This window comes from Talaromyces proteolyticus (assembly GCF_021365285.1).
Source record: "Talaromyces proteolyticus strain PMI_201 chromosome Unknown BGW36scaffold_2, whole genome shotgun sequence".
Lineage (NCBI taxonomy): Eukaryota > Fungi > Ascomycota > Eurotiomycetes > Eurotiales > Trichocomaceae > Talaromyces > Talaromyces proteolyticus.
The window spans coordinates 1,954,860-1,967,440 of NW_025764278.1; the positions used below are offsets into that span (position 1 = coordinate 1,954,860).

Here is a 12,581-nt window from a genome sequence, read left to right on the forward strand (position 1 = left end):
CTTTTATATTCACACATTCAACTTGCTGTGTTTATTGCAAAAAGCTGTCCTCACTCTCTCATCAACCGATTTTTTCTATCATTACAAACTTACTCTAAGTCTATTAAGTATGATGACTTTGGAATAGTCATCCGTTCTTTTCTCTCCGCTTCGGAAGTCATCTCTGTGATATTACTCACTCACTCATTCTTTATGTTTTCTTATATTGCATTTCTTTATTTGGGTATACCCCTCTGTTTAATCTCTATGTTCTGCTCTTTCTGGATATACATGGACCGTTTGTGGAGTTGCCTTCATTTTCATACATTGCTAGCCACCTCTCTCTATATATTTTCTTTATTTGGCTTAGTGCGAAGTTAGCATCATTTTGATATCCTCCGCAATATCTAGCATTGTATTTTATATTATTTGTTTTACATGTTCGGTGTTATTTCTAGATAAGACTTGAAATATTGGATGAGAAATTAGATTGAAGAAATAATCTGAAAGTAGAGTACGTGAGTCAGTCTGGAATAGCACATGTAGATGCCGCGAACCTTCTGGAGTAGAATATACCGATCCTGTTGGGACTCAGGCCATTCAGCAGCTAAAAGAAAATACACATATATGGGTCGTGCATACGAACCAACCAATAATAACTCGACTGCTTCTCCTTGCCAATGATTTCTTACTCATGTTTCATTATAACTACCCCATGTGTACTCCTATCTATTATTAGCAATTGCATTGCATTGATTCACTGAAGCCTGGGTAATTTATTGGAACATAAATGTAACTAGTGAACCGACAAGTTCCGTGGTGACACGTAATGCTCCATGATATATATGTAGTACTTATAAATTATTTAGGCATCACTATTCTCCTCAATGCTAGTCTTGACACTAACGTAGGTCACTTACGGCTAAGGAAAATATTCCTAGCATATCCGCAGCCCTGAAGCCACTTGTTAAGTTTTGTAAATTTCCTATAAAACATGCAAATATCTATGAATTTTTACTTCCATTTCATTTTTCTATCCTTACGCATATGTTTTTCTAAGTGATGTTTTTTTTATCTTATTGCCCAGAATGCTATCGTACTGCTGGCTTCTATATCTCCTTGCTGTGAAGCAGATTCCTGCACAGTCCACACCACGTCAAAAGCCGAAAGATGAACTTGATGGCTTAAATAACCTCGGACAGCTACCTGACGCACAGTTTTACTTGAATTCTCATTCGTCAGAAAGTCGAAAATCTTCATACAGTGACAAGGAAATTCACCAGTTGTGTGAAGAGTATACCTCGACGGGATATCGGCTACAAGGTCAGCATTGCTATATATTCGTCAATACGGTGCTTGTATGCGGTCGAGAGAATGAGCGGGACGCGATATACGAGATGAATACGGGGTCGCCTAAGCATGAAAGTTTGATCACGGGGAGGCCTTATGAAGTACATTGTTCGGGTATTCTTGCGCTTTTGGATCAGTCGAAGGCTTCTGATGAGCTATGATGGGCAGATGATAAGGATAGATATCGTTAATATTCTCCCTATTGTTATGTTGGACTGTTTGCACACCTGCAGTTTATGACTTTGTTGAGACAAATACTTGAAATTGTAAGAAAATAATCTATAATGGCCATATGGAGGGTGTCAGACCTTAAAAGATGCCTGGCAATTTGGTATCCAGCAGAATATGATTTAATGAATAACGAGATGGACTCACAACGAGTTTCAGTTCCTGGATTTAGAACAAAAATTATCATCATACAAACACACGTAGTCCGATATATTTATAGATAGCATGACCTCCGCACAATACCTTAGCATCATCATAGAATGGTTGGTCCAAGTCTGTCTATATTATCCCTGTGTGGATTTTAGAACACTTGTATCGTACGATGTACTCCATATTCAGGTGTGATAAACATCAAAATGCTGATAAGTATGCAGGCCGTCAAGGTGGAGATGCGGTGAACCTTCCTAGTTAGGAAATATCAATGCAACTTATCGATTGATGTTGCTCAGTAATTAGATAGAAACAGAGGGATATTATGATTAATATATTATTTCCATTTTTGATCAATATTACTACTATCCTAGCATTAACGGCGGAGAAAGTCACAGTGCTCGTAGCTAGGGTTTGGAAGGTCACATGGTCACATGAAGTAGACAGTCCAACTATCTTCCAAAGACCAATTTTGACACACCTGAACCAACTGCACCAGCGACATCTCTGAAAAACCCAACCCATCCTTTTGCCGCCCCAAAAGCATTCAATATAGTCACCATCCGCTTCGTGAAGAGATCGACATCCTCGAAATCCTCTGCATAAAACTCCCATATCGCTCGTTCTTGCACCACCCCGTCGGGACCTTCTTGAATTTTGGCCTTCCTCTCAGGATCGATAACCTCGAAGGAATTTTCAATTTGAGGAACACCAGCTGCACCAATGATGGATGCTTTGCCTTCTGAGTCTGTGGGAACACGAATTTTGACCTTTGGGCCAACAACGACTGCGCGTCCGATAATATCAGGGCGTGAGACAAATAGACTTGCAGCTTGAACTACATCTTCTACAACTCCTGTTGCGCCACCAGCAAGAATCAGCTTTCCGGCCGGTGGAACAATGGGTGTGTCGATGAAATACGGGCAGATCAGATTCACACGAATGCCGTGTACAACAAACGACCCAGCTCGCAAGCATCGGAACAGAGCGAGGATACCATGTTTCGAGACTGCGTAGTATGGCTGAGTGATTATTGGGAATAGGCTAGCTACTGAGCCCAGCAGTAGCAAGTGTCTATCCCGTCCGCCCACAGACAAAGACCCTGAATTCGGGTTTCGCTCCAGATACCATATACCCAAATGTGTGGTGTACAATGCTCCTGTGAGATTCACATCAATGGTTGCCATCGTCGGTGGCGGAGGAGACGGGTCGTTCAGATAATCCACATTCGTAGGATTCTCAAATTGGTTCTGCTCTTCCGAGTTATTGATTCCTGCGTTGACGACTACAGTGTCGATCCCGCCATGGGGGCTGAGCTGAGCTGCTTGGCGAAAGAAAATAACCTGGGAGTTCCACGAGGTAACATCTAGGCGAATGAAATGGTGATTTTTGTTGTTCGTCTTCTGACGTAGTTCGGCTACGATGGCTTCACCGGCGGGAACGCTGATGTCGCCTATGATAATATTGGCGCCGTATGATGCCCACTTTCTGGCAAAACCAGCACCAAAGCCGGATGCTCCTCCGGTGATGACGATTGTTTTGTCTTTCACGTGGGAAGGATCGATCTGGAAGGTTGTTGAGAAGTCGAGAGCTGGTGACCGCCCTATTTTGTGCGCTACATTGTAGCGCGGGATATCTCCTGGCATAGTGGCGAGCTAAGTCTTGATTATGTATGTATTGAATTGATGAGATACTGAGGTCCAGGGGGGTTTTTTTCTCGTAATGATGCCCTGAATTTATAACAACAGTGTTTTGAGCGAGATTCACATGAAAGAATTTCGTTGACAGTTCCAACAAATTCGTACCAGTCCAGGTTCAAGTCTTGTCGTGAAGCGTTGTCTCGTGCGATAGTAATGTCAATTGTTAAAAGTGAATTATCTGACGTGAAATATCAGCCAACATAGCAGGAGAAAAACAGTCTAGGTTGTGCAAAGCCATCATGTGGTTAGTGCTGACTGGTTCTCAACCGAGGCATTGCGAGATTGGGAAACGCCCATCATAGATCGCGTAGAAGAAGCTTAAATCGTTGAAGGGTCGAGTTGTGGACGCATTGCAGATCGCTTCATTGGGCGGTGCAGACTCCGCAAAGACGCCTGCAGGTGCGAGCGAATTACAGTATCTGAAAGACAAGGCCCCTCGATCTCGGCTGAATTCGGGCGAAGGTCACGTGCTTTTAATTGACCGGCTGACTCAGCCGTCTTCTCCGCCGGTCCGCGGCGAACTATGCGCTAATCCCATAATGGCTAGTGTATTTGGCGTGCTATCATCGATTTATCGCTGACTCTGAGCAAATTGTTGATTTCAATGATTTGCAATCCAAGCATTACGATTGCTTTTTATCATCCAATCTGCTGTCACGCTGCAGATTTACACCAGTCAATATGGCTGCAGCCTCATCGACGAAGCTGCGATGCTTGTATGCATCGTCCGTGAAGAAAGTCCATCCCCCATCCTTAACAGGCCTATCTCGCCACTATGCAACTGCCAATTCAGACTCCTCGACTACCCCGTCACTCGCAGATAAAGCACCCACTCGCAGACGGTCAACGACATTCCAAGATAAGCTGAACGCCGGCCCTTCATTCGCCGATTTTGTCAGTGGTGACGATGCACCGCTGAGCCCCTCAGAGGCCTACAAATTCGAGACTGTTATGGCTGGACCAGCTGGTCGCAAGAAAGAGTACACACGTCTTCCATCATGGCTGAAGACCCCTATTCCAGATTCACAGAACTTTAAGCGTATCAAGAACGATCTCCGCGGTTTGAATTTGCACACTGTTTGCGAGGAGGCTCGATGCCCTAATATTTCAGACTGTTGGGGTGGAAGCGACAAGTCTTCTGCGACAGCGACAATCATGTTAATGGGTGATACTTGCACACGGGGATGCCGTTTCTGCAGCGTCAAGACATCTCGTACTCCTGGCCCGCTCGATCCGCACGAACCAGAGAACACTGCAGAAGCCCTATCGCGATGGGGACTGGGATACGTCGTTCTGACCAATGTTGATCGTGATGACCTGCCTGACGGTGGTGCCCACCATGTCGCAGAGACCGTAATGAAAATCAAACAGAAAAAGTCCAGTATTCTTGTGGAATGTTTGACCGGCGACTTCAAGGGAGATCTTGACATGGTGGCTGTGCTCGCCCGCTCCGGTTTGGATGTCTATGCGCATAACGTTGAGACCGTCGAGGCTCTCACTCCGCAAGTCCGTGACCGTCGTGCTACCTTCCAACAATCACTACGTACTCTCGAGGCCGCAAAACGCGCCAATCCGTCTCTCATCACTAAGACATCTATGATGTTGGGCTTCGGTGAAACTGAGTCTCAAATGTGGGATGCCCTCCGCCAACTCCGTGCTTCGGATGTTGACGTCGTCACATTCGGACAGTACATGCGTCCAACGAAGCGACACATGGCTGTACACGAGTACGTGACGCCGGATAAATTCGAGCTCTGGAAACAGCGCGCCTTAGACATGGGATTCTTGTATTGTGCTTCTGGACCTTTGGTGCGGAGCAGCTACAAGGCCGGTGAAGCGTTTATCGAGAATGTGCTTAAAAAGAGAAGGTCAGGCAGTGGTGCTGCTGATGGGATGCCATCGAGGACCGGTTCCGGACTGGTTGTCGATGAAATAACGAAATAGAATTTGTGTTTATGTACTATTAATCTAGGCTATTTTGCATGAGAGAAGACATAATCATGACTTCTGGGGTCTTGGCGTTTTTCTCTCTTTTTGTTAATTGACTTTGCTTCAACGGTATTGACTAGGTGCATAACTACAGCTGTTCAAAGTTTTGGAAAGGAAAAGAGTCAACCTTCTTTTCTATGACGCCTAGATACTTTTTTAATAAACCGCTATTTCAAATGCTAATGTTGATAATAAAATAGACTGTACTTGTAATGCAGGACTAATTGTATGTGTGATGACCTGCGGCCTTGTTGTATTCCTTAGTGCCAAACCCTTGCTCTCGTCCCAGGCTTACCTATCGTTTCCCCTCACATATTAGCTACTCAATCAAGTCCTCCTACAGGTAAATCGTGATGGCGATAAGTCAAAACATAGAAAATTGCGACGACCAGTTTGGTCCTCGAGTCAATATAGCCTGTCGTTCTTTCGACTTCACACTCTTGTTCGAAGATGCTTTCTTCATTGCGCTGCCAGCAACGCTCTTTCTGCTACTGTTTCCGCTGCGCCTCCGAGCGCTTCGTCAATCACCTGTAAAGGTCGATTCGTATCGACTGGCAACCTGGAAATTGGTAGTTATTATTCTATATTCTAGCTAGTAAAGGACTTATCTGAGATGCAGTGGTTATTTCAAGGGCGTACTGGCGGTGCTTTTCATCTGCCATTTATTATTTCTTGCATTCAGCGTGAGATCGTCTCGACTGTACACGAAACTCTCGCTCTCATCAGAAATTCTCAATGTTATTTCGGTCGCAGTTGCAATAATACACTCATTGCTGGAGGACCAACGATCGCTGTGTCCGTCAGATCTGCTGGTTCTATACTTCTCTGCATTCACCATTTTTTCAATCCCCCGGTTACGTTCACTCTGGCTCATTGATGCCGATCCTGGCCCTAAAATTATATGGACCATCATTTTCACAACAAATGTGCTCGCAGTTATTATTGAGTCGGTAAATAAGACAAATATTCTACAACCTCATTATCAAAGCAGCACCCCAGAGCAAACTGCTGGCTTTTGGAGTCGGAGCTTTTTCATTTGGGTGCTTCCGTTCTTCCATACTGGCTACACAAAGCATTTGCAGTTAACAGACATCCCGAACATAGATAAAGACATCGAAGAACAATTGACTTTCACATATTTAGATTCAGCATGGATTCGTACTCATGGCCAGCATCGCTTACTTCGTGCAGCCTTTGCTGCATACCGATGGTCTTTTTTGTCTGCAATTCCACCACGTTTAGCATTGTCTGCTTTTACATTATGCCAGCCCTTTCTAATTGATTCGACAGTCTCGAATTTAAGCTCATCATCAGACGAGAACCAAAAGGTGTATGGGCGGGCTCTTGTCGGCGGTTTCGTTCTTGTCTATCTAGGTATCGCAGTATGTATGAAACGATCGCCTTTTATACATTTACGTGTAACCCATGTCTTATTCAAATTTCAGATATCCCGGGCAGTATATTGGCGTCAAACATATCGAATGATAGCCAAAATACGGTCTGGTCTGACCGCCAAGATATACCGGCATATGAGCATTCTTCCAGGACGTGACCTGAAAGATTCGGAAGCTGTCACTCTGATGGGAACAGATGTGGAGCGAATCGTTGATTCTTTGACATACGTTCACGAACTATGGGCATCCATTGTCGAAGTTGGCATCGCAACGTGGCTCTTGGTGCGCCAGGTTTCTTTTGCATCTCTGATGCCATTGCTTGTTGGAATTAGTAGGCCACTACCTCTGATCATTTCTCCATTTTCATATCTTGCTAACTTACCATTTATAGTGTCTGTAATAGGAGCATCATATATTGCCGCGCGTTTTGGCCCTGCCCAAAGAGCATGGACAGAGCGCGTTCAGAAGAGAATTGCTGTGACCATCAACATGCTAAGGCATATTGACTGTGTGAAGATGCTTAACTTGTCCGGAGTACTTTCTGAAACAATCGAGGAATTGCGGTCCCTGGAACTTCGTACTTCTGAGAAATTTCGCGCCCTGAGGATATTGGGAATCCTAGTTTGTAAGTTCAATAGAATCAAAATGAGAATTGTGCTGAAGGACTTATTATGTGTGTAGCAAATACTCCCACAACCCTCGCCCCATTCCTGACCTTTGCTGTTTATGCCATCATAATGGCTGTGAGGAAAGACGAGCCATTGTTACTGGCACAGGCGTTTGCATCACTATCTTTGATAAACCTGTTAACAGACCCAGTACTTCTCTTCTGTCAATCACTGCCGTCGTTCTTTCAAGCAGTTTCCTGTTTTCGTCGGATTGAAGAGTTTTGCTTGAAAGAGCCAGCGGCTTTAGCATCTCAGGAAGCGGAATTAGTAGAGTCTGGCCATGAACTTACAAACTTGAGAAATACAAAGTCACACGGAACGTTGATATCTTTTCAACATGCTGACATCGCCTGGTCTTCTGATTCAACAGAACCGGTCTTACGGGATCTAACATTAACTATCAATGCAGGCTTCACTGCTATAGTAGGACCTATTGCTTCTGGAAAGTCCACCATCTTAGAAAGCATAATCGGTGAAACGATCGTGCTGCGAGGCTCCATGCGATCGAGTATTTCCAGTGGAATTGCATTCTGTCCCCAGCCCTCTTGGCTTATGAACACAACAATACGACAAAATATCACTGGAGATACAGATATAGTTGACCAGAAATGGTATGAATTTTGCGTATCTGTTTGTTGTTTGAAGCATGATCTGCAGCAAATGCCTCGGGGAGATCTTTCAATGGCTGGAAGCAATGGTTCGTCATTGAGTGGAGGACAGCAGCAAAGAGTGGTTTGTTGATATTTTTGTTATGAATTTATTATTGATGTTAACGTTGATAATATCAGGCACTAGCCCGAGCTGTTTATTCCAGACATCCGATAGTCATCTTAGACGAAGTCATGAGCGGGTTGGATCCTATGACTACTAGTGACATAATATCTGGGCTATTCAGCCAGCAGGGGTATTTTAGGAAGGCTGGAATAACTGTTATAATTGTCACTCACAATGGTTGGTTGACATATTACTAGAGCGACGGACAGTTGCTGATCTCTGCTAGAGCTCATTCTTCCTCATATGGACACTATAATCGCCATTAAATCCGGCAGCGTTCTCTTTTCTGGCCCATACAGCGACATGGTAGGACGGCAACAAAACTTTGGTGGATTAAAAGTCTCGTCTCTTGGCACAGAAATTCTTCGTTCGGCTGTTCAGAGCGACTATAATCAATCATCAAATAACGAGGTGATAAGTAAACAATCAACACCTAATAGTCAGGCTGAAACTAGTCTTAGAGAGTCTGTCCCTCAAAAGCGAAAAGGAAACTGGTATTCCTATATCTACTATGCCCGCAGTGCCAGGTCCATGAATCTATTTCTATGGGCATTCTTCACTCTTGTTGGTGCAGTTACCACGAGCTATACAAGTAAGTCATATTGCCTTCAACTTATGGAGATATTTATATTTGAATGCAACAGTGGTTATTGATTCGACTCCAGATATATGGATCGAAAAATGGACGGACGCAAATCAAAAACAGCCCAATATACAGCTTGGTTTCTACCTAGGCATTTATACCATGCTCGTTGTGTTGGCAAATGTGAGCATTCTCGGGGAATGCTGGCGAGTTTTTGATAAAGTTAAGAAATAAACAGGAAGTAATGTTATAAACAGGGTTTTCTTTATAAAGGTCATCAATAACACGGCATTGAAGATGCATTCCGACCTCCTGAAAGTGACGATGAGGTACGTGATCAGACACTGTGTAATGCGGATTCAAATTTACTTAATTGGTCGCCTTTTTTATAGAGCCCCATTTCAATTCTTTCAAAAGACAGATGTTGGTTCAATTATAAATAGGTATCTAGGCTTGTCATATTCTGTGCGCTATTATAGGCATAAGTAACTATGTATAGATTCAGTCAAGATATAGACCTCATCGACATGAGGCTCCCTTCACAAGCGATTCAATTTACTACAGGTACCCCCTCTAATCCCTCTTCATTTCTAACTCCCAAGCTAATCTCAAACCGAGGTGCTGCATCTGGTATCACCCAGTTAATCATCCTATGCATCCTCGGAAAATACCTTACCGCCACCGTCCCCATTCTCATTGCAGTCCTATTCCTTGTCCAAAGGTACTACTTACGCACCTCCCGACGACTCCGTTTAATAGACATCGAAGTTAAAGCTCCTCTTTACAACCTATTTGTAAACCTCGACTGGTGTATCAACCATCCGGTCTTTTAAATGGAGCGACTCATTCTACTTAAAACACGGAGAAACATTAAATCAAGCACAGAGGCCGTTTTATATGCTGTTCTGCGTTCAGCAATGGCTTCAGCTTGTCCTTGATCTAGTTATTGGTGCATTAGCTGTTCTCCTCGTCGTGTTTGCAACCTCTGTTACTAGTAACGTCAGTGCTGGAAGTATTGGCGTTGCGCTCGTTCTGATTTTACAATTTAATTCGGTTCTTACTCAAACTATTCAAGCTTGGACTAGGCTGGAGACTACAATTGGTGCAGTGACTCGCGTTCAGGAGTTTATTTATGAGACGCCATCGGATCCAACTTGCCCTCATGACCCGTCATTGAATTGGCCAGAAAAGGGAGGGATTCGTTTTCATCATGTCACTGCTTGCCATGAGTACGGTTTTCATTTTTTTGTTGGAAAAAGTAACTAACATATAGACAGTCCTGATACCCCGCCAATCCTACAAGATGTGAACTTAACAGTTAACCCTCGAGAGAAAATTGCTCTCTGTGGTTCCACAGGAAGCGGCAAAACATCATTAATCATGACACTCCTACGCATGATGGACGTGGTCGAAGGACAGATAACCATAGACGAAATGGATATATCCCTCTTTCAAGGCGAGCAAGTCCGCTCTCGCATCAACGTCATTTCTCAACAACCATTCTTCCTTCGCGGCACACTCAAATTCAATCTAGACCCGCGAAACCTGGCTAGCAACGAAGCTATCGAGACGGCACTTCGCAGAGTCGGTCTATGGGAGAAACTCGTTACCCCCGGTACGCAACAGTTTACCATTGACCATACTGAAAGTAGGCGCGTAATCGATCAAGAGTTCATTTCGACAGAATGGTCTCACGGTGAAAGACAACTTTTCTGTCTGGCAAGAGCCTTGCTCAAATCAGATTGCAGAATACTGATTCTCGACGAGGCTACGAGTGGTGTTGATGCGCGAACTGAGGCTATTATGCAAGAGATAATTGATACTGAGTTCCGTGATTGGACTGTGATATCGGTCCTGCATCGGTTTACATATATTACAAGTTTTGATAAAGTTGCTGTTTTGAGACGAGGTAAGCTTGTGGAGTGCGATAGTCCACAGGTCTTGCTTGGAAGAGAGTCGGCTTTCGGAGCATTGTATCATGGAGTATAGTGAGCTCCCGACTTTTCGAAAGTATACAACCGCTGGTTGCAATGGAGACTCACTCATGTTTGGAATCATAAATACATTCATTCTACTACCGTTCCTACGAATTCCTGTTCTCAATTCTAACAACTCCCAAAAACCGTATTCGCATGAACCCGAATCTCATCCACCCCCTTCCCTTCCAGAGTCATCTCCAGCATAAACATAGCGTAATATTTAGCATGATGGGTTTTCCGTATTAACAAATGCCTACTTTCTTTATCCGTATCCAATGCATGCGCAATCCTACCTAGCACCTATATATAATAATAAATATGTTCACAACCCGTAACTCCATTGCCTCTATGTGCTTGGTGTTCCTGTACTCTTCAGATTAAAGAAGAGCTGAAACTACTTGATTAAGCTCCATCCTCCATCTAGTTGTCATGGACATAACAAATCAAAGGTAACCTTTTTAATTGCCTGACTAGCTTGATAAGATGAGTGAAATCAACATAATGAATACTCAAGCCCTCCTTTTCTGCCATGGATTGGTACGTACCACCCGCTTCCCACCGCTCTTCCACTCGCGGTGAGTTGCTATTTAGCCTACTTGGAACGCGACAGGGTATGCCTGGAGTCTTTCCCAGTCCACACCCGTTGGAATCGCATCGCCACATCCGCGCAAATCATACAGTAAGGATTTCGGTCCATCCGGATCCCCTTCCATTATTCTCAGGGTTTAAGTTAGTCGGTTAGTTACCTGTTCTGCTTCAAGGAAAGCTAAATCGCTTCACGCAGAGTGGTCGCGTTGAAAGTCGTGCAGATTCAGTGCAACAGTGAGGGGTAAAACGGTCAAACCGATACAGTGAGTCTCCTGGATGACACTGGCGAAGAAAAAAAATATTTTCATTGGACTCTGTATCCTTGTTTGCTAATTTAGTCTTATTGTACGTGACTAGCCCGTCATCTCTTCCAAGTCCTGCGCGATATACTAGATAATCTACGAAACCCGCCCTACTCTAGTTGCAACTTGATCCTGTACTGTAAGTCATTGAATTCAGTCTTTCACATTTCAAAAAGATGTTCTAACAATTTCTTACTTTGCTTCAGATCTTGAATGGTAAAAATCTCCAATTCATTACCACTCTGTTAGCATATATTGCATTGTGTATTTCTTCTCTGTCCGTGAATCTATTTTTTTGCTCAATACGGGATCCTGCAATAATAAAATCGTTCATATGCAATGTGGTAACGTACCAGCAGGTTACTTTTGCATCGCAGGAAACTTTTTGCCAACTCGTTTATCGTAACGGCTGCAATCAAGAAAACGATCATTACCCCTTTAATCGCGGAAGCTGCACTGGCGCTCCCTTTGACGTTTGTCAAGATCTAGGTGACGGTGCATACTGTTGTATTGGTCTAGGGGCTGGCAATACGTGTGCTCAACCTGTTCCTGCTACGTCGGTGGTGCCAAAAAACAATCAGACACCATGGCTGGGGAAAAAAAGAATAGCGACATTTTGAATATTACTCCTGCGGTTGATGGGGCTAGTGATCCGAGTACATGCAAACGAACCGTGCATCCCGACAAGATGGTCTTTTTTGACAACTCGGGGGAGCGACATGAAATTTATCTTCCAAAGGAAACCTATCAGAGGGCTGTTGACCTTTCCCAAGCGAAGAATTGGGATGAACTCTCTAAATTTCCCACATATGGTAAGCTTGACAAAACCGTCTATCATCCCGTGCGCAACTCGTAACTAATTTTATACCAATAGCCGGCCAAGGATACAAAGAATAG

General features: G+C 43.9%; 5 protein-coding genes across 5 annotated transcripts; 4 read left to right on the plus strand and 1 right to left on the minus strand.

Moving 5' to 3' along the window:
- The first annotated feature begins 1,028 nt into the window (after positions 1 to 1,028).
- Positions 1,029 to 1,684, plus strand: BGW36DRAFT_369954 (uncharacterized protein). The gene has a single exon (XM_046215189.1). The coding sequence runs from the start codon at positions 1,068 to 1,070 to the stop codon at positions 1,488 to 1,490; it is 423 nt and encodes a 140-aa protein (XP_046076780.1). The 5' UTR covers positions 1,029 to 1,067; the 3' UTR covers positions 1,491 to 1,684.
- Positions 1,685 to 2,028: 344 nt separating this feature from the next.
- Positions 2,029 to 3,811, minus strand: BGW36DRAFT_369955 (alcohol dehydregenaseA). Its single transcript, XM_046215190.1, has one exon. The coding sequence runs from the start codon at positions 3,351 to 3,353 to the stop codon at positions 2,160 to 2,162; it is 1,194 nt and encodes a 397-aa protein (XP_046076781.1). The 5' UTR covers positions 3,354 to 3,811; the 3' UTR covers positions 2,029 to 2,159.
- Positions 3,812 to 4,012: 201 nt separating this feature from the next.
- BGW36DRAFT_369956 (Lipoic acid synthetase-like protein) lies at positions 4,013 to 5,579 on the plus strand. Its single transcript, XM_046215191.1, has one exon. The coding sequence runs from the start codon at positions 4,089 to 4,091 to the stop codon at positions 5,349 to 5,351; it is 1,263 nt and encodes a 420-aa protein (XP_046076782.1). The 5' UTR covers positions 4,013 to 4,088; the 3' UTR covers positions 5,352 to 5,579.
- A 170-nt stretch (positions 5,580 to 5,749) lies between these two features.
- Positions 5,750 to 10,804, plus strand: BGW36DRAFT_394013 (putative multidrug resistance-associated protein; the record flags this gene model as incomplete). Its single annotated transcript, XM_046217874.1, has 13 exons — positions 5,750 to 5,965; positions 6,029 to 6,778; positions 6,842 to 7,121; positions 7,182 to 7,415; positions 7,472 to 8,190; positions 8,247 to 8,409; positions 8,459 to 8,824; positions 8,898 to 9,021; positions 9,073 to 9,144; positions 9,208 to 9,280; positions 9,457 to 9,623; positions 9,655 to 10,044; positions 10,093 to 10,804. 13 exons carry the CDS (start codon positions 5,750 to 5,752, stop codon positions 10,802 to 10,804), a joined length of 4,266 nt encoding a protein of 1,421 aa, XP_046076783.1.
- A 1,466-nt stretch (positions 10,805 to 12,270) lies between these two features.
- Positions 12,271 to 12,581, plus strand: BGW36DRAFT_423314 (uncharacterized protein; the record flags this gene model as incomplete). The annotated part of the gene is made up of 2 exons (XM_046219820.1): positions 12,271 to 12,496; positions 12,559 to 12,581. The coding sequence occupies 2 exons, from the start codon at positions 12,271 to 12,273 to the stop codon at positions 12,579 to 12,581; spliced, it is 249 nt and encodes an 82-aa protein (XP_046076784.1).